Genomic DNA, 26,441 nt, shown 5'->3' with positions numbered 1-26,441 from the left:
GAGGCAAGCATTAACCTGATACCAAACCCTCGCAAATACAATCAGACAAGAAACTTATCGGCTAATATTCCTTACGCATACAGAAGTCGAATGCATAAGGACCAAGTTGGGTTTATCCCAGAAATGCAAGTTCTGTTTAACGTTTGAAAATTGATATACAATTCACCAAATTAACATACTTTATTAAAAACTTTACAGTCATCTCAATTTATGCAGAAAAAGTTTTGACAAAATCCAACACACTTTTCTAATGAAATCTCTCAGCAAAATATGAACAGACTTCCTCATTCTGTTAAATGGCACTTAGGAAAAACCTACAGCTAGCACCATACTCTAATAGTAAAAGATTGTACGGTTTCCCCCTCACATCAGTAAAATGACAAGGTTGTCTGCTTTCACCACTCCTATTCAACAGTGTAATGGAAATTCTAGTTAGCCCAATAAACCAGGGAGCAGGAAAACCATCCAGAATGGAAAGGATGAAGTAAAACCGTCTTTATTTTCATTCAGCATGGTTATATATGTAGAAAATCTAATGGAATATACAAAAATGCTGCTGGAGCTAATCATTGAATTTAGCAAGATTGTAGGGTACAAGGTCAACATACAAAAATGAATTTTGTTTTTACATATTAGCAAAGAAAAATAATCATTTACAATAGCATCAAAAGTATGAAACATGTAGGGACAAATTTGTCAAAATATGTGAAAGGGCCTGTATACTGAAAACTACAAAACATTGCTGAGGGATGGATCTTGTTTACGGGTCAGAAGACATCACAGTGTTAATATGTGCGTTCTCTCTCAATTGATCTTTAAATTCATCTCAATCCCAATCAAAATCTCAGCAGGTTTTTTCAATTAAAAATTGACAAACTAATTCCATGGAAACTTTGAAAAAGAAAATCAAAGTTGGAGGACTAATACTGCCTGATCTCAAGACATATAAAGCTATAGTTACCAAGACAGGGTGGTATTAGTGTAAAGATAGGTATATAGATCAGCAGAACAGAATAGCAAAACCAGGAATAGACTGACACATATGTAGACAACTGATTTTCAACAAAGATGCAAAGGCAATTCAGTGGAAAAAGGATATAGTTTTTTATTCCCCCCCAAAATGGTGTTGGAACAATTGGACAAAATAAACACAATTTCCTCCATACATCATGCCATATTCAAAAATTAATATGATACATGGATCAAAATGATACATGGATCCAAATGTAAAATCTAGGTCTTTTTCCAGGTAGAGGAGAACATATGAAAAACCCTTTGAGACACTGTGTTAGCCCCCCCAAAATTTTTAATAGGTTATCAAAAGCATAGTCTATATAAGAACAAACTGATAAATTTGAGTTGATCAAAATTAAAAGCTTCTCTTTAAAAAACAATGCTAAGATAATGAAAAGACAAGTTGTAGACTGGGAGAAAATGTTTTCAGATTGTATATCTAATAAAGGACTAGTATCCAGAACATATAAAGATCTCTCAAAACTCCAAGAAACAAAAAATAAGCAAAAGATTTGGACAGACATTTCATCAAAGAAGATATATGCATGGCAAACAAGATCATGAAAAGATGGTTAACATCATTCGTCATTAGGGAAATACACATTAACCATGATGAGATACCACTACACAGCTATCAGAATGGCTATAATTAAGACAACTGACCTCATCAAGTGTTTGCAATTATATGAAGGAACTAGAGCTCTCATTCATTACTGGAGGGAATGTAAACTAGTACAACCATTTTGGAAAAGTTTGATAGTTTCTTTAAAAGTTCAACATCACCAACCATTTGATCCAACCATTCCATTCCTATTTATTTACCCAAGAGAAATGAAAGCAGATGTCCATACAAAGACTTGTGCACAAATGTTCACAGCTTTAGTATTTATAATAGCCCAAACCCTGGAAACTCAAACGTCCATCCACAGGTGACTAAATTTTGAATTCGGTATGTAATAGAATACTACTCAGCCATAAAAATGAATGTACTACTGATTTATGCTACATCATGGGTGAATCTCAAAATAATTATAAAAGTAAAGCAAGCTAGACCTAAAAGGGGGTATATACTATATGAGTCCATTTAAGTAAAATTCTAGAAAATTGAAACTAATATTATATAGTGACAGAAAGGAGATGAGTTGGTTGGGGGAAGAGAGGTTTTGAGGCAAAGGAAAGGCAGATTTACAATGGGAAACTAGGAGGCTTTCGGGGGTAATGGATATGTTTATTGTCTTCATTGCAGTGATGACTTCACAGGTGTGACTGTCGAAACTACTCAAATGGCACACTTCACGTACATTCAGTTTATTATAAATGAATTATACCTCAATTGGGCTGTCTAAAAAAGGAATAATATAAGAACTACATGAAATTCTTTAGATTCTACTTTTCCTGATACAGTTCGTTTTCTGTTAGAAATGTTTGAAATCTGAACTCTAATCTCATAATGCATTAACTTATTTTGGCAGAATGAAGATCTGACTCTTTTAATTAAGGAAATGGAGCAGGGACGCAGTGACCTGGAGAAGGTACAAGACCTTTACTCGGAGTCCTTGGTCATGGACTGGTGGTACAATGGAGAAAAGGATGGAGACAGGTGAGCACAGCAGAGCTCCCACTTCCCCATCGCAGGGGGTCCCCTAGGATGCTCTGCTGGATCTCTTTGCCACTTCTTTCTGCAATACTTTGTGAGATTTCTTTTAAAGAATCACATAGTATGATTATGTTAGGATTTTTGTTTAAGCAAAGGGAACTCATAATCTAGTAAATTAATAATGATTGGCGGACTTTCCTGGTGGCACAGTGGTTAAGAATCCACCTGCCAATGCAGGAGACACGGGTTCGAGCCCTGGTCTGAGAAGATCCCACATGCCACGGAGTAACTAAGCCCGTGTGCCACAACTACTGAGCCTGCGCTCTAGAGCCCACGAGCCACAGCTACCGAGCCCACGTGCCACAACTACTGAAGCCCACGCACCTAGAGCCCATGCTCTGCAACAAGAGAAGCCAGCACAATGAGAAGCCTGCGCACCGCAATGAAGAGTAGCCCCAGCTCACCACAACTAGAGAAAGCCCAGGCACAGCAACGAAGACCCAACACAGCCAAAAATAAATAACTTAAAAATTTTTTAAACATATTAAAAAAATAATAATGATTGGCTTAGAGAGGCCACATGGTCATCCTTATATGTAGATTCTGAAACCCTTGCATGAGCCCTAAGGATGTCTCATTTCCACCCAGTGAGGACAATACCCCCCACCAACCGAAGCAGTGATGGAGCAGAGCAGGAGTGCTGTGTCATGAAGGAGATCTGACTCAGGGTCAGGAGGCCAAGGTCCACACTTCACTCTGTGTGACCTCGGTGGATCTCCATATTGTCCATTGCCATGGGTCTCAGTTTCCTCACCTTTAAAATGATGGGTGTGGTGGTAGAATTTGGGATAGATGATTCCTCAGGTCTTTTCCCATCCTATATTCTAATGTGTTTATTTTGGGGGTTTTTGTGTTTGGTTGGTTGGTTGGTTTGGGGGTTTTTTTGGCCATGCCACATGGCTTGTGGGATCTTAGTTCCCCAACCAGGGATTGAACCTGGGCCCTCGGCAGTGAGGGCGCAGAGTCCTAACCACTGGACCGCCAGGGAATTCCCTCTAATATGTTTCTAACTAGTAGTTCTTAAATAAAGATCAAAACCACCCTAACAAACACTCAGAAAATGTGTCAAATCTTATTTAAATGATTTCACATTGTACACATATTCAAGTGTCACAGCTTCATATACATACCCCATCAGGAAGATGTCTTTTTATTTAAAAGAGTGATAGCAAAATGGAAAGAAGTTGAAAATACATATTAATCAGGATTTCTCCTTCTTCGAAATTTGTTGTCTTCCTCTTAGCAAACTAAGCATTTATTATGGGCTGGGGGCAGGGCATGAGCATGGAATCAGTAAAAAGATAAATGTTATGCCAGGCATCTCTTTTTTTTTTTTTTTTTTTTTTTTTTTTTTGCAGTAAGTGGGCCTCTCACTGTTGTGGCCTCTCCCGTTGCGGAGCACAGGCTCCGGACGCGCAGGCTCAGTGGCCATGGCTCACGGGCCCAGCCGCGGCAGGTGGACTCTCAACCACTGCGCCACCAGGGAAGCCCCCAGGCATCTCTTATAATGAGATTTTACAGCATTATTTTTTTTTTAATTTGTTTGGGAAAGCTTAGATACATCTCCTAAATCTGGAGAATTTAAGCAAATAAACTAAGAAATAAATGAGCAGCACATCAGTGTCAATTATCTTCTCTATACTTTTCAGCTAGTACCTTACCTGTCTTCTTCCCCTTGCTTAATCAAACTAAAGAATGTCAGGATGACATGACCAGCTATTGCTTGGAAGTTGGTTTGGTCAGTTGACTGTAGCTGCTATTGATTGACTAGTAGATGTATTCTTGGTTTTTTATATGTATATATATTTTAGGGGCTCTAAGGAGCAGGTTCTAGAGTCATGCAGAGGAGTGTTTTAATCCAGGCTTCCCACCATTACATGTTAGTAACTTTGGGCAAGCTACTTAACCTCACTAAGCCTCAATTTCCTCATCTATAAGAGGGGAATAATGGTCATCATAGGGTTGTTGGGTGGATTAAATGAGGGCATGCCTGGCACATAATAAGAGCTCTGAATTAATATAAAGAAAAGAGTAAAATGCAGTGCCTCGTTCTATAGATATTATGCTTCTGTACTTCCTTATAACATATCATTAGGAAAAGTTAATTCACCTACCTAGCTGTAGTTGAAAACAGATTGAGTTTTTTACCAGGTGGAATAAATGTTACAGCCTCCAAATCTCATCTCCCTTCTTTCTTTTTTCAAACATTTACTGAGTACAAATCATACGCCAGGTGAACTGGGGTGCACAGATGAATGTAAGCCTGGGCCCTTGTCACAGGATGCAGTGTGGTGGGGCATCATGGGACACCGGGCGGGTGCTCCGTGGAGATGGGCTTGGAGCGGGAGGTGAAGGAAGGAGGGCGTGCTTTACAGTGTTGGAGCAGGAGGTTGTTCTGGAAACTCCTTTCTGTGGTTGCTGTGTTCAGAGTGTCAGAGAAGGTGTGTCTGGGAAAATATTTAGGAATTTTTGGGGATCCCTCCTGGCCCGAGATCTTCAACAGAATGGTTTGCCATGATCTGGTGCTGGCAGAGGGTTCAAGGCAGGGGTTTCCCTTCTCTGGCTTTTATAAGAGCTAGCTGTTCAACCCTTTAGTTAGAGAAAAGGGTTTCTATAATGCTTTCTGCGTTACAACAGACTCTTTCTGGAGTTAATCCTCTCATCAGCTCCATGCTGTTAGGGCCCAGCTGATGTTCCCTTCAGTTTGTGGGTGAGGGAGGTGACGAAATTTAGGGGATTGAGCGACTGCACTTAGTCACATAGCTGGGAAGGAACAGAGCTGTGGTGTGAGCCAGGGCTGGGCTCCTGTCCACTCTTCTGCGGGGGCAGAGGTAAATGACTATTCTTATTTTAACCAAACATAAGGGGAGCGGCTCACTTCTTAAGCTCGCAGCATTCAACACGATTGTATTGATCTAACTCTGCCTTCTTGATGGAAATTTTGTTTCCCCCTCCTTTTTTTTTCTTTCATCTTCTTTGTCTACTTTTTATCTAAAACAGGCATCAAAAAGAAATCTGTTCCATTGTTTCAACCCCAGAAAAATGTGCAAAATCTCACGCTGATGTCGAATCAACACGAATGTCGAAAGTACCAGAGGACCTGTCAAGTCAAAAGATTCAGAAAAAGAAAGTCCTCCACGCAGGTATCAGTGAACAAAATGGTTTGACTCTCATTACCAGTTTTCCTTTAATGCAAGAAGGTAGAATAAAACTAAAGCCCCATAATATTTTAAAAGAAGCCTAAACCTGTGTTTTTTAAATTGAAATTTTTATAGAAGTGATTATACATTCACATGCAGTTATGAGAAATAATACAGAGAACTCCCGTATATCTGCTCTTCACCCAGCTTCCCCCAATGGTAACATCTTGAAAAAATAGTACAATTTTGCAACCAGGAGATCGACATTGATACAATCCACGATCTTACTCAAATTGCACCAGTTTTACATGTGTTCACTTATGTGTGTGTGTGTGTACTTCTATAGGATTTTATCATACGTGGTTTCATATTTCCACCATCACAGTCAAGCTACGGAACATCTCCATCACCACAAGAATCCCTGGCATTGCTCTTTTATAACCACAGCCATCTCCCTCCGACACTCTTTCCCAATTCTTGGGAACCACTAAGTTCTCCATTTCTAAAATGTTGTCATTTCAAAAATGTTATATAAAATGGAATTATACAGCACATAACTTCTGGGTTTGGGCTTTTTTCACTCAACATATTTTCCTTGAGATTCATCCAGATTTTTGGCAGGTAGCAACAGTTCAATCCTTTTCATTACAGAGTAGTAGCCTGTGATATGGATGTACCAGAGTTGGTTTAACCATTCATCTGTTGAAGGACATCTGGGTTGTTTCCAGTTTGGGGCTATCAGGAATACAGCAGTTATAAACATTTTTGTACAGGTTTTATGTGAACATAATTTTTCATTTCTTTAAGATAAAGCCCAAGGGTGCCATTGCTGAGTCATATAGTATCGAATGTTTAGTTTTATAAGAAACTGCCAGACTATTTGCGGGAGTGGCTGTGCCATTTTATACGATCACAGCAAAGAATGAGTGATTCCGTTTCTCCACATTCTCGCCAGAACTTGGTACTGATTGTCGCTATTTTCTATTTTAACTGTTCTGATAGGTGTGTAACATCTCACGGTGGTTTTTACTTGCATTTCCCTAATGGCTAGTGATATTGAACATCTTTTTATGTGCTCATTCACAATATATCCTCTTCAGTGAAATAGATAGCCTCTTCCATATATCCTTTTCAGTGAAATGTCTGTGCCCATGTGCTTTGCCCATTTTCTGTGTGGATCGATTTGTTTTTTATTGGTGAATTTTGAGAGTTCTTCATGTATTCTAGATACTAGGTCTTTATCAGATATGTCGTTTGCAAATGTTTTCTCCCAGTCTGTAGCTTGTCTTTTTGTCCTCTAATTAGGGTCTTTGGCCAAGCAAAAGCTTTTAATTTTGATAAGATCCAATTTATCAGTCTTTCCTTTATGGATCATGGTTTTGGTGTCAAATCTAAGAACTCTTTCCCTAACCCTAATTCCTGAAGATTAGCTTTTATGTTTTTTCCTACAGATTTTGTAGGTTTATATTTTACATTTAAGTCCATGATTCACTTGAGTTAATTTTTGTATAAGGTGTAAGTTTTAGATCAAGGTTTTTTATGTTTGTTTGTTTGTTGTTTGGCCTATAGATGTTGCTTTGGCAGCATTTGTTGAAAGGGCTATATTTACTCCATTGAATTAATTTTGCACCTTTGCCAAAGATCATCTGGGCATATCTGCGTGGGTTAAATCTAGACTGTATGTTCTGTTTCAGTGATCTATGTGTACATCTCTCCACGTAGATCACTGATCAGTGTCTTCATTAATGTAGCTACAAGGTAAGCTTTAATATCAGATACAGTGATTCTAACAACTTTATTTTTCTTCTGCAAAATTATTTTAGCTATTCTAGGGCCTGAAATTTCTGCTTAATTTTTAGAATCTGTTTGTCTCTGTTTACTAAAAAAACTCTCAGATTTTGATAGGAATTACATTAAACCTGTAGATCAATTTGGGAACAACTGACATCTCCACAATGTTGATTCATCCAGCCTCTGAATGTGGCATGACCCATGAACATGACCCCTGACCATGACCATGTATTTAAACCTTCTTTGATGTCTTACAAGCAGCATTTTGTAATTTTCAGTTTACACATCCTATACATATTTTGTTAAGTATATACCTAATTATTTCATTTGAGTATTTGGAACAATTACAAATGGTATTGGTTTTTTAATATAGGTTGCTGTATGTTCATTGTTAGTGTATCAACATGTGGTTGATTTTGTGTGTTGATCCCATAATGAACAACCTTATAGAACTCACTTAATGGTGCTAGGAGTTTTTTGCGTTTTGTGGGTGTTTTTTTTAAATTTTTGGTGTGTGTGTGTGAATTCCTTACTGTTTTCACATATACAATATGTTATCTGCAAATTTGGACAGTTTTATCTTCTTTTCCAGTCTTTCTGGCTTTCTCTCTTTTTCCTGCCTTGCTGGCAGAAGCTAGAACTTCCAGCACTATGTTTAATAAGGGTGATGAGAGTGGGCATCCTTGCCTTTATCCTGGTCTTAAGGGGGAAAGATATTCAATATTTCACCAGTAAATATGATTTTAGCTGTAGGTTTATTGCAGATATTCTTTATCAAGTTGAGGAAGTTCCCCTCATTCCCAGTTTTCTGAGAGTTTTTATCATGAACTGGTACTGGATTTTGTCAAATGCTCTTTCTGTGTCAAATGATATATGGTTTTTCTTCTTTAGTCTATTGATATGATACTTCAAATGTTGAAGCAGCCTTGTATGTCTGGAATATCTTCCACTTGGCCTTAGTGTTTATTTGCAGTGCTTTTGAGTGTAACTCTTTGTATGGTTTCTCTGGGTATAACAGCATATACACATGACTTACAACACTCTTCTGCTATCAACATTTTACCACTTTTTGTGAGTGTGGACATCTTACTTCAGTTTAGGTTTCTTTGCCTTCCCCAGTTTTAAATATCATTGTCTTGAATATCAGGTGATGCTACAATTTCTATTTAAATCATCAAATATGATTTCTAAATCTCAAGAGGAAAGGATAATCTATTGTATTTACCATATTTTTGCTCTCTTTTGTCCTTTCTTCCTTCCTGATTCTCCAAAGTTCCTTCTTTTATCATTTCCTGTCTGTTTGAGGAACTTCCTGTGTTCAGTCTTTAAAGGTAGGTCTGCTAGCCACAATTATTTTTTATTTTTCCTTGTCTAGGAATGTTTTTATTTTCTCTTCGTTCCTGAAGGACATTTTTGCCGTATTCAGAATTTGCAGTTGATTGTTCTTTCCTGTCTGTAGTTGAAAAGTATAGTGCCTCTTCCTCGGGTCTCCTACTTTTTAAATGTGAAATTTGCTGTTGTTCAAACTGGTGCTTCCCTCTAGGTGCTGGGTCCTTTCTCTCTGGCTTGCTTTAAAAATTTTTTCTTTGTCTCGAATTTTCAGTGTTTAACTATAACGCATCTTGGCATGGATTTCCTTGGGTTTACTCTGTTGGGGGTTTGCACAGCTTCTTGATTTGTATGTTGTATCTTTCACCAAATTGGGGACGTTTTCATCTATTACTTCTTCAAATGGTCTCTCAGTCCCACTTTTTTCCTCCCTGTCCTGGGACTCTGATAATATGAATGTTGGGTATTTTGCTATGATCCTACAGGTCCCTGAGGCTCCGTTTATCTTTTCTTATTGTATTTTCTCTCTGTTGTTAAAATTGGCTGAATTCTATTTTTATGTCCCCAGAGTTCTCTGATACTGCCCTCTGCCATTTTCACTCTACTATTGAGCTCGTCCAAAAATTTTTTTTCTCATATTTTATTTTTCAGTTCTACAATTTCCACTTGGAAACTTTTATAACTTCAGTTTCTTAGCTGAGATTTTCTATTTGTTTCAAGAGAAATTGTAATTAATTGCTGAAGCATGTTTCTGACACGCTTTGAGATCCTTGTCAGGTAGTTCCAGCTTCTGACTCATCATGGTATTGGCATCATTTGATTGTTTTTTCTCCATCAAGGTGTGATTTTCTTTATTCCTGAAATGATGGGTGATTTTTTTTTACAGTATCCTGAATGTTTTGTCTATTATGTTAGGGACCCTGGATGCTGTGTAAATCTTTTATTTTAGGAAGCAGTTGTCCTGTTTAAAGTTAGCCCATAGGTCATGGCCTGCTCTTGTGGGTTGTGGTTCCAGTGGTAATTTCATTTTCACAGGCTTTGTGGTGTTATTTCGGTGCTTGGTTTCCTGGTGTCACTGGGGCTCCTACTGGTGCTGCCTGAGGGAGCAGAGGAGTATCCCAGGCCAGGATGCTAGATGCCTCTCAGTGGAGGAAGGTTGTGGTGGCTTCCCCTGCCACACACACACTGTCTCTTGCGTGTCCCCATGTCTCTGGGCAGGAGAAGAGAGCCTCAACCCTGTAGGGACCAAGAGGCATTGGCTGAAGCTTGGTCCCTCTTGCATGATCTGTCCATTTGCCCTGGCGTCTCTGTCTTAAGCCCATGGGGACAAAGAGGATTCCCATACTGGGCCACTTGTGCGGCAGCATCCCTTTTGCCAGTCCTGCCTGCCCGTTCCAGTAAACGTGACTTTTGCTGGAAATGCTACTTGCCACTCATCCTGAACATTTTAATGGCCTTTGGTCATTTGTACCATGTCACTTAGATTTGGGATTGTTGCTGTTGGTAGGCATCCCTGTGCTGAGTTTTTATTCTGTTTCAATTTTTAATTTAGAAGAGTGATGAAATGTGGTGACTGACTGAACAGAGCTGGGGGAGTAGTTAAATGCTTGAATCCACTGCCAGATCAATACACTTTTACTCCTTATTTTCAGAGTTTGGGAATAGTACAGTTGTTACGTTTGGGGACTTCGGGAGCTAAATTTCATTTTCATGTGGACACACCTCTTGTTTTTGCCCAGCGAGTTTGATCAAGGTGGCCTGCCGGTGTAGTCAGGGGCAGGAGTTCAACTCTCGTATGTGGATCATTCATCTCTTTTGCTTACAAACATAGCTCCTGAGAAAATTTATCCTTCTTAATTCCTTGTTACAGAGGCAACCAAAACAGGAATCACCCTGTTTGTTGCCTAGGAAAACAAGTAACACATAGCACACTCCTAACTCCATGCACGGAGACCCTTGTGTTATCTTCCTGTGCAAAAGATAGACAAGGCAGGGCTTCCCTGGTGGCGCAGTGGTTGAGAGTCCGCCTGCCGATGCAGGAGACATGGATTCGTGCCCCGGTCCGGGAAGATACCACATGCCGCGGAGCAGCTGGGCCCGTGAGCCTTGGCCGCTGAGCCTGCACGTCCAGAGACCGTGCTCCGCAGCGGGAGAGGCCACAACAGTGAGAGGCCCGCGTACCGCAAAAAAAAAAAAAGATAGACAGTGCAGATTATTAGCTAATTTTCACTCTAATTGTCTAATTTCTTGTAAGAGAGGGTAAGTCACATCTTGTCGAAAATAGGATGCATTTCATTTATGAATACTACATAATGCCTTGGTACTACAGAAGGCATCCAGGTCGTGAAGTACAGAACACATTTACAATTAGTCTGGTTTCTGTGACCACATGGGAAAAGTAATCAACATGTCTTGGTACAAACTTATTATCCTCTAAAGCACACAGATTCAATGTCAGAATTTGATAAGTGTCTACTTGCTAGTTGAAAGGACCCAACAGAGGGTAGAAAATAATATAAATAAAGGCTTAGACAGCAACTGTGGTCAGCAGAGTTTATAAAATGAACTACAGAGATGTCCCGCTCTAAACCCTGCAAGCTGTGAATGTGATGGGGCATCACTCCCATGATTCTGGGAGTGATAAGAGTGTTATGTGACCTCGGCCAGCTTCTCTAGGAGAGCCCAGTGTCCTCATGTGAGCCCCTGAAAGCAGGGTCTTTTACCAGCTGGTGGCAGAAGAGGAAGTCAAAGAGATTTGGGGCATGAGGGGCATCGGTGTGCCATTGTTGGCTTGAAGATAGAGGGGGCCCATGAGTAGGAATGGGGGTGCTTAAGGAGCTGAGACAGGCCCCCAGCTGACAGCCAGCAAGAATATGGGACCTCAGTCCTGCAACTGCAAGGAAATAAGTTCTGCCAACAACCTGAATGAGCTCGGAAACAGATTTCTCTCCAAGAGGGGCAGAGTTTGAACCCAGATCAGTGGAACAAGCCATTACCGCAGCATTTACTTGGTGGCAGTACTGTCCCCCTGAGGGTTGGGAGACTGAACCTGCTTTCTTTTTAAAGGATCCAAGAATGTAGTTGCATCTCATAAAATACCTCCTTCCAACCCACATTCCTTTAACCCTTCTCCCTGTGGTACCCACAGAACCAACCAAAACCAGCCTACTCAGGAGCCAGCTGTCCACCCTCAGGAGCTCAGCTTGCAGTGAGAGGAAGGATGGCCTTTCCAATTCCAGCAGCTGGAACACTCCAAGTGACAGAGGCAAGCCAGCAAGGGTCTCTTTGTCAGGAAGCCCAGGGTCTCCTCTCCCCAGTGTGTCTGCTCCTGAAAGAGCTGGGTAGAGGTACTTTTGGGGAAAACAAATCATTTTTAAGTGAGTCCAGAGAGCTTCCTCTTCAAAGGACTCCCTTGTAAATCAGGTCGTCTTGCTTTAGTGAACTGGATTTTCTTAGGGTCAGACTTGCATATATGGTGCCTGGGTGTTTAATATACCCGTGGCTCGTATAACCGCGGCACTAGTGGTGATGCTTGCTGTCACTGCGTGGTTTGAACTTGAAAACCTAATACTTCATAGTTGGTTTATTTTCTTCCCCTCAGTCACAGGTGGCGCCATCCGACAAGCCCCTCTCTGATCCATATTGTCAGCCTTTTGGGAGCTAAATGTGAGGAAAACGAGACTTTTCCACTCAATTGTTATGACTACTGATAATATCATTATTCTTAAAACAGTAAATTTTAAGAATAAATTTCCTAAAAGTTTAATTCCTGTAGCACTTTTCCCTATCTTTCAAAGAGTTGATAAATAATAAATCCCCAGCTAAACACACACATCCACACAAGCCCCTAGGTAGTAGGAAGCACCTGAGGGACAAGTTTACACCTGTTGTTACTGAGCCATAGCTTAATCAAACCTTGTGTTCTTCAGTATTGATCCATGTGATGCCTTTTCCTCCGTTTCAGTTAAGCTGCCCTGTCTCCTAAATCTGCTACGTGCACAGTCCTTTAAGGGGCTTATCCCATGATGATCAGGATATGATTTCTTAGGCATTTGACTAGCTCACTCCCAAACACCCCTTCCTTCTACATGCTGCTGATACAACTAGCTCATATCCCTTTTCATTTATGAATCCAAGATTCTATAAGGATATACATTAAAAACTCCAAATAAGGGGCTTCCCTGGTGGCACAGTGGTTGAGAGTCCGCCTGCCGATGCAGGGGACGTGGGTTCGTGCCCCAGTCTGGGAAGATCCCACATGCCGTGGAGCGGCTGGGCCTGTGAGCTATGGCCGCTGAGCCTGCGCATCCGGAGCCTGTGCTCCGCAATGGGAGAGGCCGCGTACCGCAACAAAACAGCAACAACAACAACAACAAAAACCCTCCAAATAATAATTTGAAAATGTGAATTTATAACTAAACAGGACCTAGTAGGGATTTTGGGTTTCTGCACAGAGCTGAGGAATTATAGAATAAACTATCGAAACCTGAAATGTTGAACAAGGCTCTCCCATGTAATTTGGAGGAAGTCTAATGAGGGCCACATTGAACAATTATTGGTTCATGGTGTTCTTACTTGACATTTTAAAAATATGTTTTCTGGAGAATGAATTTGTCTCATCCTTTTATGGAGAGAGATCTCAATGGGTATGGGGTGAGATAGATTAGCAAAGCAGTGAGAGTACCCTATTTACTCTTGCATTGGTCTTTAGCGTCCATTGCAAATGAATCTTGCCTAGAACCCCCTCTGACAGATCAGTTCTGGGAAAAATAGTCCATTTATTAGCCCTCAGTCACAACTGAACTCAGAGATAAGTGTGATCCTTTTGCATTTTTGATATAAACCCCATATATGAGGAAATTATACAGCTGCCATTTCCCTTTCCACAGAAGTGGGCATCCTGCTGACAAATGAGTTTCCAGATGACAAGTCATTAGAAAGATTGACTCGAGAAGGAACCCAAGTTTATGACCAAGAGTGAGTAATTTTACTGGGACAGTTTTGTTGTGTTTTGTTTGATACAAGTTTTAAAACATCACAGTCTCGTATTCTTAGTTCTGCAGGAATGTCTTCAGCAAACTGGCTCAAGATCCATGGCTTGGTGGCCAAGAAGCTCACCATCATGGATGCTTTGTCCATGACCGCCATCCCTCACAGTCCCACCTACGTCCCCATTCTGGACAAGCATGTCGTTTCCAAGGTCTTTGATGAGGTAAAACTGATCTTCTATGTGTCCCTGCTTGATGTAGTTTTCATTTCCTGCCTAAATAAAGAGTAGTCCACTTGACGTCTTGTACAGTTGTCACAGAAATGTATTTCAGCGATTGGGAAAAAATTATTTGCAAAGGCAGTAAAAAGGAGAGAGAGAAGCTCTTAAGCATTTTTGCTTCTAAGATGAGAAGAACAATTTCTTCTTTGTTGGGTTGGCAGTTCATGGCTCGTTGCTGATGGGTGGCATTGTGGAGCTGCAGAAATGTCTGAAAAGCCTCTAGGTCAGAGTCATGAGTCACGAGTGAATATCAGTCTGTATCAAAGGACAGGGAGCGCTTGTGAGAGATTTTGTCCATCCTTTGCTTACCTTCTCTTCCTAAATACAGTGGCATCTTTTCCGTCCTAAAAGTCTCCAAAGGAAAACGTCAGAAAGAGGGAGGGAGAGAGACACAGAGACAGAGATGCAGAAAAAGAGAGGGATTGAGAGAGAGGATCGGGAGTGAGCCAGAGCACAAGAGCCATGAGAAAGTGAGAGTCACGTCCTGGCAGGAGAAAAAGAGCTTCCAGTAGGAGGGCGCAAGTTGGGGTTAACTGTGGAGGAAAGCCAAGCACTGTAAAGTTTGCCTTGAATTGGGCAACTGGAAGGTCCTTGCCCTACGCAAGAACGGATCCAGTGGAGCAGCCAGATTGCACAGAGATGAGGAACACAAGAAAAGCAAGAATAGGAAGATTGAACCCTGTTGCTTCCCGGCAAATACAGCAGCAACTCATGATTTAAATAGGAATGTATCAAGCTTTACAGTCAGTAAATTGAAATAATATCCTTAAAAGACCTTATCTCATGCTGAAATTTTGCAGAGGGTATATAGGAAATTTGGGATTTGCTTCCAAATAATCTGGATGTTGGGAGTAGTTGGGGGAAGGGAGGAGTAGATAAAGCAGGATTGGCCATGAGCTGATAATTGTTAAATTTGGATAATAAGAATATTGAGTTGGGGGAGGGTCATTCTACTATTCTCTCTGCTTTTTTACGTATTTGGAAGCTTCCATAGTAAAAAGTTGAGAAAAAGCAAAGGCAGGAAAATTAAAAAAAAAAAAAGGCTTTATCTAACTGGTCTCGCAGTAGCTGAAATTTGATGTATTTGGAAGAAGCAGATGAATTTGTGGACTTTTTCTGTTAGTCACATTTAAGAGATTATACCCATGGAGTTGGATATGCATCCTGATTTGACATGACCAGCAGTTCTTGCTCTGGAGGTTGGGTATATGACCCCTTAGGCTGGGTTCCTGATGACTTTGCCTCAAGGTGAGCGGTCCTATCCCTGGCTGTGACCTTGTGACTGGAGGATTCTACTACTACCTTCAGTGAACTCTAACCTGATTACTCAGATACCAGCTTATCATTTGAATCTGACTTCTTCCAAAAGCAAGAGAGAGAAACTGAATGCTGATTTATTCCTTCTAGGAAGTTTGGTGACAGCTTCTCATATTCTGTGCACTTATTTTATTACTATTCTTGAGTTCTGTTTGAAAGAAAATATATTTGGTGAACTATCCCTGGAAATAGAATTTTCTGGTACTTATCATGTCTCCTTCTAAGCCTCCCAACAACCTGAGATACATTGAAAAGTAAATACTCAAAAAACAAATATGAGAAGGTAGGAAAGCAAGCACATAAAATCAAAGGGAAGATTTATAGATTGAATACCTAAAAATGTTATTTTGCATTAAAAACATATAACTAAAATGAAGGCAAATCTCAGAAAAATATTTCTAACGTATACAACAAAGAGTTGCAGGAGTAATATGTTAAATACGTGTTTGCATGTGTGTATCCATGTAAGTTAGCACATGCATATGGTGTGTGTGTGTGTACAAATCAGGGTTCAGTATACACACAAAAATGCACATGCACCCATACCATAAAGGAATAAGAAAATGATAAATATCCCAGTGGAAAATCTAGGGGAAAAAGTTTAAAAATAAGAAGTCAAAAACCACACAGAAAAATATTTCTTGCTGGTAACCAAATAAGTGCATTTTTGAAAAAATGCAAATTAAAAAAAATTAGACAGCTTCCCCCCATCATCAAATGTGTAAGGTTAAAAAATACTAATAAACAGTTGTGGTGAAAATAGGATGGAATTAGAACTTTTACATCCTGCTGGGGGGAGTATAAATTGGTATAACCTTGGCAATATGTTCAGAGGTGTTAAGGGCTTACAACTTTTCCTCCAGCAAATCCATATGTAGATATTCCGTAATCTACAGAAGGAAATAATCAGAAATACTGAAGAATATATTCAGAGAATAATTATTGCTGCCTTATATCTAACAATGAGAAAATTTGAAAACGACCTAAATATCCAATAAGTACATCCATATGATTGAATGTCATACGTTCATTAAATATCATGTTTCTGAAGAATAAGTAACGACATGGGGAGAAGTTCTCAATACAATGCCAAATGAAAAAATCAGGGTACAAAACCGCATAGATAGTACATTAATTTGGTTACATATGTGTATGATGTAGACATAGCACTCTTTGTCTCTCCCTTTTCTCTTTTACCAAAATGTTACTAGTGTTTATCTGAGGGGTGAGATTATTGGAGATCTGGGGGTTTGTTTATATAATTTTTAGTTTTTGTTGTAGTTCTTTCAACTCTGAACATACATTAATGATATGCTGAGAAAAAAAAACTTAAGAAAAACAGACCTAAAACAAGAGATAAAATAGTTTAAATGCAAAGGACACTTGATTTTTAATTAATTTATTGGTTTATTTTTGTTTGATGAGTAATATATGAGTACATTCTTGTATAGAATGACCATTTAGAAGTCTTTAGAGGAAAATGTCAAAGTTTCTCTCTCCACCAACCTCATTTATGAAGGAAACACTCTGAATAGTTTGGTGAATATCCTGCTAATCCTTTTCAACACACACACACACACACACACACACACACACGCATACATTACATATATTTTTACACATACACATAACAATTTTAATATACAAAACAGTTTTAATAAGGTAATACCATATGGATTTGCTATTTTATCTTTTAAAAACATATGTCTTAGAGACTTTTCTCTGTGCGTAGATATGGGTCTATCTCATTTTTGTTAGTTGCAAATTTCTTCCCCATTGTTAATGAACATTTACATTGTGTCCTTCCTCCCCCTATTACAAACAATCCTGTAATGGATTTCCTTGCACAGAGACTTCTGGGCACCTCTACAAGTCTGTCTTTGTGAGAGATGGATTGCTGGACCCAAAGGATGTGTACATTTAAATATTTGACAGATTAAACCAAATCACCCTCCAAATAGATTCTGTATTTCCACTAGTTTATATTCAGAAAGACAGCCATTTTCCTAAGAGGAACTGTATATCATACTTGTTGATAAGCATTAGTTCTACAAGTATAGAGATACTTTGAAAACCCTAAAAAATAGTGTGCAGACCTTAGTGTGCAGATATCTTATTCAACTCGTCCTCTCCTCATATTTAGAAGAAATAAACATAGTAACTCACTGCAGCACTTTGAAATGTGCTCTCCAGGCTGTATGCAATGTATCTGGACTCTGGGGATAATAATATACCTACTCTGCGACTGTTATACTGTGTATAGTATAGTGAATATATATAGTATAGGTATATATATATAGTGTAAAAAGAAGTAATGCATATAATGGGCTGCAAGCACTGAATAAACGTTGGCTTTTTTTTGCTTTTTTTTTTTTTTTTTTTTGCAGTATGCAGGCCTCTCACTGCTGTGGCCTCTCCCGCTGCGGAGCACGGGCTCCGGACGCGCAGGCCCAGTGGCCATGGCTCACGGACCCAGCCGCTCCGCGGCACGTGGGATCCTCCCAGACCGGGGCACGAACCCGCGTCCCCTGCATCGGCAGGCAGACTATCAACCACTGCGCCACCAGGGAAGCCCAAACGTTGGCTTTTATTATAAAAATATTCAATAAATATTACATTGCCTACCGTATGCAGGCTCTGAACTGGGCTAGACTACAGCCTACCCAATCACAACTTACAATCTCATGGAGGAACTAGCAATTAAAATAAGAAGTTCTAGTTAAATGTGATGAGTGGGAAGAGCAGAGCGAAGATGCCAGAGAGGCCCCTAACCACCTTGAGTTGGCAGAGGGCGCTTTGGACCTGGCCTGGGAAGTTCAGACCTGGGGGATCTGATCAGTCCAGGTTTGGACCTAGGGGAGGACGAGTTACGGGGGTGATGAGGTGGAGGGGAGTGAGGAGTGACCTAGGGGGAAGTCTAAGGGTCAGAGGACGTTTGTCGTCCCAAAGAAAGTTTAGTGCAACTGGAGGAAGGTGTGAAAGCTGGTGAAGGTCGAGTTAAGGATTTTCTGAAGGTCATCCTGAGGGAAGCCAAAGGGTTTTTAGCAGAGGACAGAAAAGATCAGATTTGGTCTTTGGCTACTATGTGGAAAAGGGTTGTAGAGGTTCAAGGCTGGAACGAAGCGGGGCAGTCAGGAGGCAAGGTCTAGGTGGCTGTGACCCAGGTGACAATGCTGAGGATGGATCCAAGGCTCTATATAAAGTCAAGTCGACAGGACTAAACCACATGGGGCTGAGAGAGAGAAAAATGTTGAGTGACTTCCAAGAAGGAAAAAATGGAAGAGTAGTGAGGGTCCTGTTTTTCTGGAGAACCCGTCTTCTGACTCCAGAAAGCAAAGCCAAGAGAAGAGGCTGTATATTTTTTCACGTGCATTCCACCATGGGCACCTGTGCTCGTGCCTTCTGTGGCTTTGTAAATTCTCATCACAAGCCTGTGGGTACGTAGCACACGACATGCTCTCCGCCCTCCATTATTGCTCATAAGAGCAAGAATCATGATGATGAAGGAAATATACTGCAATAAATTCCCATTTCACCCTCAAAGCCCACTTAACATCTTTTATTTAATATTGTCTCTGATGGAAAGAATGGGAAAACAGTGATCGAAAAATATAATCCCACTGAGTGAGATATATAGCTTTTTGAGATTTGGACCTAACAGTTTTTTGAAAAAGTAGACTGGAGCTGAAAAGGAGACATGAATCTTAACCCACTTCACTGAGAGTTGTAATTGCCTTTTACTCCTGTGTTCTGTGTGCAGCCACATCTGTCTGGGTAGAATCGTAAAGCAGCATTTGGCTTTATCCCCGGCTACTTGTTTCATTCATGACTTATGTATGGGCTGTTTCTTCTTCTGGAACACAATGCTATTTTGGTTTTCATGTTTCTTGGACCAGCATCAAATCTGTCACCTTGGAAATGAAGTGTTGAGCAGGGAGGTTGCCCTAGCAACTCTTCATTACAAGATGCTAACTGGCACTTTCAGTTTTCAGTGGACCAGATAAATTTAATCTTAGCTCTTTCAAAAAGATTAATTCATCACCAAGTCATATACAGAGTAAAACTGCTTTAGATATTTGATGAATCTGGAATTTAAAGCTCTTTATTGACAATGGCTTTGAAAAAAAAGAAACAATTTGGGAACATTAGTTTGCATCGTTGAAAAGTCCACTACGTCACCACTACCACCATCATCATCACATGTGTTACCAGCACTGCATCAAGGCTTCCTGCTTTGCCCTGATCTGGGTTCAGCACATAGCTTTGTGATCAGGTAACCTGGGCCTGCACCCCAGCTCTGTCACTGACTCCCAATGGGTCATGGCAAGGTCCCTAATCTGGTACGTGGTGAGCCCTCAGACTAGGTTTTGAGAAAAACATTTGATCTCATCAAAGTATCTGATGGAAAGTTTAGACCAACATAGTGAGGTGGCTTTTTATCTCATCATTTAGCTGACGAGGAATGTTAGGGATGCTGCTAAGGGCCTGGCATCTTGTTGCTTTCAAATATAGTAGCAATGAAAACGATACTGATAGAAAAGTTTATTTTAATTAACAAATCTAGAAGGACAGTTAATACAAAAGCTATACGTATTCATTGTGTAGAAAAATTAGAAACTACAGATAAGTAGAAAAGAAACAATAGAATATAATTCCTCACATATGAATTGTTTGGTGGTTATCTGGCCAAAGTTTTTTCACTACATATATAGCCTTTGTTCTTTGTTTTACCAAAATGAAGTTGAACTAAAGATACTCTGTGCCTTGATTTTTACTCAACAGTCTATTTCAAATATTATTGCATGCCAGCAAACACTCATTTACTATACCAATTAAAGTGCTAGTGACCTCACTAGCAATTTAATTGAAATTTATATTAATTTTTTTTTTATTTTCTAAAAATTTAGATTGAAATTTGTGAGATATAACCTACACTGTAGTAAGCATATTTTCATGGGTTTATGAATGATCTGATTGACACTTCTCTTTCCCAGTTCACTTTGTAGCCCCACCTTCAATTTGTTCTGTGGAGCCTGGAGATGTTTATGTTTAAGCAGAGGTTTAAGCTTCAGCACTCAGCAGTTTGCACAACTATAAAGTCACTGCACCGTGTTCAGGGTCAGCCACGTGGGATTTGCACAGCCTTTGCATTTTCATTACTCACATCCAATCAGACCCCTCCTTGGCCAGTCTGACAGCAGGCTCTGGGATATTTATTGGAAGAAATGATTTAGTTGAAAAACAGTGAAGTTGGTGAATTCAGTTAGTGTTGAGTGATGAATATATAAACACCAGTTTACACTATTTTCTCATTTTCAAAATGTTGTGGGCTGGCTTGCAAACACAGCCAGAATGTTGTCAGGTAGAATTCTTCCTGTACTACTTTAACAGCTAGTAACTGTGTGTACAGTTCTGTATCCCCCTTTCTTCATTTAGCATATCTTATGAACATATTTCCCTGTAATGACCAATTTTGGATGAATTTTAATGGTTGTGCTAATATTCAATAACATGAATTACTACAATTAATTTAACTATTCCCCCCATTATTGGGCAGTTTACTTGGAATTTTAAGAGTGCCTATTTTCCTACATCTTTGCTGTCACTTAGAGCAGTAACATTAAAACAAACAAACAAAAAACACCTGCCGATTGCTAAGTGAAAATGGCATTCAATTTTAATTTTTTTCTTTTATTGTTTGAGAATAGTTTTCTTGCGTAAGCTAAATATATCTCTTAAAATCTTGGTTACATCATTAACCTTCTTGGCAAACACCTCTTTTAAAATAGCAAAGGTACGCTCATCTCGTGCCTCAATCACCGAGAACGCAAATTTGGTAGACTCCAAACACAGTATTTTATAATAGAGATAAACTTCTAAAAATGTTGGAGCCTCAGCCATTATTTGAATTTATATAATTTTAGTCTTTTACGTATTCAGTAAGTGGTTACTTTGTACATGCATTGTGCTAGAAACTAATATTTTTTAAAGGAATAAAATCTAGAGTTCAGTGGAGAGGAAAACCAAATAACAAAACTGCATTTCAATGTATACATCTATAGAGGGATTGAATGAGAAAATATATAGATTGCCTAGTACTTGGCAAAGAGTAAGAGATAAACACTATTATCATGTTTTTAAATTTTTGTTTTATTATTTTTTATACAGCAGGTTCTTATTAGGTATCTATTTTACACATATGAATGTATACATGTCAATCCCAATCTCCCAGTTCATCCCACTGCCACCACCCCCACAACCCCGCATTCCCCCCTTGGTGTCCATACGTTTGTTCTCTACATCTGTGTCTCTATTTCTGCCTTGCAAACCAGTTCATCTGTACCATTTTTCTAGATTCCACATATATGCATTAATACATGATATTTGTTTTTCTCTTTCTGACTTACTTCATTCTGACTTACTTCATTTTCTCTTTCTGACTTACTTCATCCATCCACGTCTCTACAAATGGCCCAATTTTGTTCCTTTTTATGGCTGAGTAATATTCCATTGTATATATGTACCACATCTTCCTTATCCATTCTTCTGTCGATAGGCATTTAGGTTGCTTCCGTGACCTGGCTATTGTAAATAGTGCTGCAATGAACATTAGGGAGTATGTGTCTTTTTGAATTATGGTTTTCTCTGGGTATATGCCCGGTATTGGGGTTGCTGGGTCATACGGTAATTCTATTTTTAGTTTTTTAAGGAACCTCCATACTGTTCTCCATAGTGGCTGTATCAATTTACATTCCTACCAACAGTGCAAGAGGGTTCCCTTTTCTCCACACCCTCTCCAGCATTTGTTGTTTGTAGATTTTCTGATGATGCCCATTCTAACCGGTGTGAGGTGATACCTCATTGTAGTTTTGATTTGCATTTCTCTAATAATTAGTGATGTTGAGCAGCTTTTCACGTGCCTCTTGGCCATCTGTATGTCTTCTTTGAGAAATGGCTATTTAGGTCTTCTACCCATTTTTGGATTGGGTTGTTTGTTTTTTTAATATTGAGCTGCATGAGCTGTTTATATATTTTGGAGATTAATCCTTTGTCCATTGATTCGTTTGCAAATATTTTCTCCCATTCTAAGTGTTGTCTTTTCGTCTTGTTTATAGTTTCCTGTGCTGTGCAGAAGCTCTTAAGTGTCATTAGGTCCCATTTGTTTATTTTTGTTTTTATTTCCATTACTCTAGGAGGTGGGTCAAAAAAGATCTTGCTGTGATTTATGTCAAAGAGTGTTCTTCCTATTTTTCCTCTAAGAGTTTTATAGTGTCTGGTCTTACATTTAGGTCTTTAATCCATTTTGAGTTTATTTTTCTGTATGGTGTTAGGGAGTGTTCTAATTTCATTCTTTTACATGTAGCTGTCCAGTTTTCCCAGCACACTTATTGAAGAGACTGTCTTTACTCCATTGTATATGCTTGCCTCCTTTGTCACAGATTAGTTGACCATAGCTGCATGGGTTTATCTCTGGGCTTTCTATGCTGTTCCATGGATCTATATTTCTGTTTTTGTGCCAGTACAATATTGTTTTGATTACTGTAGCTTGGTAGTATAGTCTGAAGTCAGGGAGTCTGATTCCTCCAGCTCCATTTTCTTCTCTCAAGATTGCTTAGGCTATTCAGGGTCTTTTGTGTCTCCATCCAGTAAAAAATGCCATTGGTAATTTGACAGGGATTGCATTGAATCTGTAGATTGCTTTGGGTAGTATAGTCATTTTCACAGTATTGATTCTTCCAATCCAAGAACATGGTATATCTCTCCATCTGTTTGTGTCATGTTTGATTTCTTTCATCAGTGTCTTATAGTTTTCTGAGTACAGGTCTTTAACCTCCCTAAGTAGGCTTATTTCTAGGTATTTTATTCTTTTTGTTGCAATGGTGACTGGGATTGTTTCCTTAATTTCTCTTTCTGGTCTTTCGTTGTTAGTGGATAGGAATGCAAGAGATTTCTGTGCTTTAATTTTGTATCCTGCTACTTTACCAAATTCATTGATTAGCTCTAGTAGTTTTCTGGTGGCATCTTTAAGATTATGTGCAGTATCATGTCATCTGCAAACAGTGGCAGTTTTACTTCTTGTTCTCCAATTTGTATTCCTTTTATTTCTTTTTCTTCTCTGATTGCCATGGCTAGGACTTCCAGAACTATGTTGAATAATAGTGGCAAGAGTGGACATCCTTGTCTTTTTCCTGATCTTAGAGGAAATGCTTTCAGTTTTTCACCATTGAGAATACTGTTGGCTGTGGGTTTGTCATATATGCCCTTTATTATGTTGAGGTAGGTTCCCTCTATGCCCACTTTCTGGAGAGTTTTTTTTATTATAAATGGGTATTGAATTTTGTCAAAAGCTTTTTCTGCATCTATTGAGATGATCATATGGTTTTTATTCTTTAATTTGTTAATATGGTGTATCACATTGATTGATTTGTTTACATTGAAGAATCCTTGTATCCCTGGGATAAATCCTACCTGTTCATGGTGTATGATCTTTTTAATGTGTTGTTTATTCTGTTTGTTAGTATTTTGTTGAGGATTTTTACATCTATATTCATCAGTTACATTGGTCTGTAATTTTCTTTTTTTGTAGTGTCTTTGTCTGGTACCAGGGTGATGGTGGCCTCATAGAATGAATTTGGGAGTGTTCCTTCCTCTGCAATTTTTGGAAAGAGTTTGAGAAGGATGGTTGTTCTTCTCTAAATGTTTGATAGAATTCACCTGTGAAGCCATCTGGTCCAGGACTTGTGTTTGTTGGCAGATTTTTAATCACAGTTTCAATTTCATTACTTGTGATTGGTCGTTCATATTTTCTGTTTCTTCCTGGTTCAGTCTTGGATGTTATACCTTTCTAAGAATTTGTCCATTTCTTGCAGGTTGTCCATTTTATTGGCATAGAATTAGCTTGTACTAGTCTCCTATGATGCTTTGTATTTCTGTGGCGTCCATTGTAACTTCTCCTTTTTCATTTCTATTTTTATTGATTTGAGTCCTCTCCCTCTTTTTCCTGATGAGTCTGGGTAAAGGTTTATCAATTTTGTTTATCTTCTCAAAGAACCAGATTTTAGTTTTATTGATCTTTGCTATTGTTTTCTTTGTTTCTATTTCATCTATTTCTGTTCTGATCTTTATGATTTCTTTCCTTCTACTACCTTTGGGTTTTGTTGGTTCTTCTTTCCCTAGTTCCTTTAGGTGTAAGGTTAGATTGTTTATTTGCGATTTTTCCTGTTTCTTATTGTATTGCTATAAACTTCCCTCTTAGAACTGCTTTTGCTGCATCCCATAGGTTTTGGATCATCGTGTTTTTGTTGTCATTTGTCTCTAGGTATTTTTTGATTTCCTCTTTGATATCTTCAGTGATCTCTTGGTTATTTGGTAACATATTGTTTAGCTTCCATGTGTTTGTGTTTTTTACATTTTTTCCCCTGTAATTTATTTCTAATCTCATAGCATTGTGGTTGGAAAAGATGCTTGATATGATTTCAATTTTCTTAAATTTACTGAGGCTTGATTGGTGACCCAAGATGTGATCTATCCTGGAGAATGTTCTGTGTGCACTTGAGAAGAAAGTGTAATCTGCTGTTTTTGGGTGGAATGTCCTATAAATATCAATTAAATATATCTGTTCTGTTGTGTCATTTAAAGCTTGTGTTTCCTTATTAATTTTCTGTCTGGATGATCTGTTCATCTGTGTAAATGAGGTGTTAATGTCCCCCACTATTATTGTGTTACTGTTGATTTCCTCTTTTATAGCTGTAAGCATTTGCCTTATGTATGGAGGTGCTCCTATGTTGGGTGCATATATATTTATAACTGTTATATCTTCTTCTTGGATTGATCCCTTGATCATTATGTAGTGTCCTTCCTTGTTTCTTATAACATTCTTTATTTTAAAGTCTATTTTATCTGATATGAGTATTGGTACTCCAGTTTTCTTTTGATTTCCATTTGCATGGAATATCTTTTTCCATCCCCTCACTTTCAGTCTGTATGTGTCCCTAGGTCTGAAGTGGGTCTCTTGTAGATTACATATATATGGGTCTTGCTTTTGTATCTATTCAGCGAGCTTGTGTCCTTTGGTTGGAGCATTTAATCCATTCACATTTAAGATGATTATCAATATGTATGTATGTTCCTATTACCATTTTCTTAATTGTTTTGGGTTTGTTTTTGTAGGTCCTTTTCTTTTCTTATGTTTCCCACTTAGAGAAGTTCCTTTAGCATTTTGTTGTAGAGCTGGCTTGGTGGTGCTGAGTTCTCTTAGCTTTTGCTTGTCTATAAAGCTTTTGATTTGTTTGTCAAATCTGAATGAGATCCTTGCCGGGTAGAGTAATCTTGGTTGTACGTTCTTCCCTTTCATCACTTTAAATATATCATGCCACTCCCTTCTGGCTTGTAGAGTTCCTGCTGAGAAATCAGCTGTTAACCTTATGGGAGTTCCCTTGTATGTTATTTGTCGTTTTTCCCTTCTGTGGTATAATTGTTCTCTAGTTTGTGAGTCACCCACCCAGCACTTATGGGATTTGATTTTACTGTGATTGCGCCCCTCCTGCCGTCTCACTGTGGCTTCTCCTTTGTTTTTGGATGTGGGGTATCTTTTCTGGTGAGTTCCAGTGTCTTCCTGTCGATGATTGTCCAGCAGTTAGTTGTGCTTCTGGTGCTCTCGCAAGAGGGAGTGAGAGCACGTCCTTCTACTCCGCCCTCTTGAAGCTACAATCCCATTATTGATAAAACTATTCTTAATAGAATTGATAAAACTATTCTCACCTATTGACAAAATTAGTGGTTAAGGTGTATCTCTGGTCTAACACTGGGAAAAATTCTAATAGAATCAGCCCAAACTAGGGCTGTCCATGAACTCCAGGAATTATGGTCAGTATCTCTCTCTCACTCCCCCCCTCCCCCCTGCCCCCCTTCCTCCTTCTGCCCT

The 26,441-nt window shown here is 39.1% G+C and overlaps 1 protein-coding gene across 1 annotated transcript in view; it reads left to right on the top strand.

Moving 5' to 3' along the window:
• Nucleotides 1–26,441, top strand: part of VWA3B (von Willebrand factor A domain containing 3B) — a 205,397-nt gene that overhangs the window by 125,576 nt on the left and 53,380 nt on the right. Inside the window, exons 15-20 of the mRNA XM_065891066.1 lie at nt 2,487–2,614; nt 4,030–4,032; nt 5,672–5,814; nt 12,080–12,196; nt 13,821–13,908; nt 13,987–14,143. Of these exons, the coding sequence (XP_065747138.1) occupies nt 2,487–2,614; nt 4,030–4,032; nt 5,672–5,814; nt 12,080–12,196; nt 13,821–13,908; nt 13,987–14,143 (636 nt within the window). The remainder of the gene's footprint in view (nt 1–2,486; nt 2,615–4,029; nt 4,033–5,671; nt 5,815–12,079; nt 12,197–13,820; nt 13,909–13,986; nt 14,144–26,441) is intronic.

Source organism: Phocoena phocoena, chromosome 14 (assembly GCF_963924675.1).
Source record: "Phocoena phocoena chromosome 14, mPhoPho1.1, whole genome shotgun sequence".
NCBI classification, from domain to species: Eukaryota; Metazoa; Chordata; class Mammalia; order Artiodactyla; family Phocoenidae; genus Phocoena; species Phocoena phocoena.
This window is presented reverse-complemented; position numbering and strand designations above follow the sequence as displayed.